Source organism: Aspergillus stella-maris, assembly GCF_047715825.1.
Source record: "Aspergillus stella-maris strain CBS 113639 unplaced genomic scaffold BDV14scaffold_232, whole genome shotgun sequence".
NCBI lineage: Eukaryota > Fungi > Ascomycota > Eurotiomycetes > Eurotiales > Aspergillaceae > Aspergillus > Aspergillus stella-maris.
Genome location: NW_027397026.1, coordinates 1 through 1,469, shown reverse-complemented (window position 1 = coordinate 1,469; position 1,469 = coordinate 1). Strand labels below are relative to the sequence as shown.

General features: G+C 44.2%; 1 protein-coding gene across 1 annotated transcript; it reads right to left on the bottom strand.

Annotated features, from left to right (window-relative positions):
* Window positions 1-27: 27 nt before the first annotated feature.
* On the bottom strand, window positions 28-806 carry BDV14DRAFT_206533 (uncharacterized protein; the record flags this gene model as incomplete). The annotated part of the gene is made up of 3 exons (XM_073774927.1): window positions 28-78; window positions 129-509; window positions 765-806. The coding sequence occupies 3 exons, from the start codon at window positions 804-806 to the stop codon at window positions 28-30; spliced, it is 474 nt and encodes a 157-aa protein (XP_073621570.1).
* Window positions 807-1,469: the final 663 nt, after the last annotated feature.

Genomic DNA, 1,469 nt, shown 5'->3' with positions numbered 1-1,469 from the left:
ATGGGAATACCAAACTCTGCGGAGCGCTCAATATCCTCTGGCTGGAGAGTATGGCGCTTTCTCGTACGATAGGCTACCCTATCCTCCTCAGCAGGTGGTACAAATAACAGCTCTGCCTCCTCTTCTACCTCTTCCTCACCTTTCTGATCCTCATCTTTCAATGCAATAGAGAAAGAGCGCTTCTTCCGTACAATAGGCTCTGCCCGAAGGTCTCGTACGACCTCTGGTTCCTGCAATTCCAGCTTAATCCCTGGCTCTAGCTTGACCTCTGGCTCTTGCATAAAGGATTTGGACTTCGTGATCCTCTTCTTCCGCTTTGGTTTATTGTCTTCAGGTACAGGAGGTAGCTCAGTAGCGGCTTGCAAGATAATCACAAAGATACCCTTCTTTATGTCAAAGTGTTGCAAGATATCACTGCTTGACTGGGGCTTGTCGTACGAGTCAGGAAGATAGACTGGATTGATTCCCTGGATATTGTAGGCAAGATGAAGGGTATCCGACTCCTGCGGCTTGTACAAGTTTAGCTCTTTAAGAAGGTATACTTCAATAAAGTGCTTGTACGAGACAATTGATACAGGATAGATATAGGCACATGTGCTCTCTAGATAAGGTTAGAGATTAGATCATAAACTTTAAGCTGGGAGGTTTAGTACTTAGCAGTTGGCATGATACTATCTGAGGTACATCATCTATCTGCTTCTGCTTTGCAAGGTGGAAATGTATAGGCACTCGCTGGGCCTTGTTGGGTTGAAGGTTCCTCGTACGAGTAATTGAACTCTGCCGATACTCCTCTGCTTTGCCAGCATAGTGACTAAATCGTCCTTTCAAGGGTGGAGAAGCAAAGATTTGAGTAGATCTTTGAGGGCTTGGTGAAGGAGAAGGGGATGAAAGTGTAAGATCTAGTACTTCCACCCCTTCTGGGAGAGAACCTGGCTTCGTACGAGACATTAAGGAAGGAATAAGAAAGAAAGTAAGAATCAGTTATTGCATATCTGTTTATTTTTGCATTCTTGCTATAATATATATAATACAAAGTAAGTAGCGGTGAGCTATCACTAGTTCTTAAGCCTAGTTCTCTAGTTCCTCTAGCTCCCCTATTTGGTCCTGGTCATACCCCACTTCAACCTCCCGTACAAGCTCCAGCTCTTCAATTTCGTTGGGATTAAGTCGTGGATCCCAACGAAAGGCCCCAGTTGGTGGTTGAGATAGCGAAAGAATTGGTTGAGATCCAGTCTCAATATGTGCCTGAATCCTAGCCCGAAGATCAAGATATATCGTACGAAATGGAGTAAGAGCATGATCTCCAGCTGCTAAGGGAGGCTGCTGAGGATCAAACAAAAGCTCTAATAACTGGTTTCGAGTCCAAGCATATGTGTCAGGTGGTAGATATTGATCAGTATCTATCGTACAAGGTTAGCTGAGGTATAAAATATAGAGATTCAAGGACTTACCCCAATCCTTCACATCTT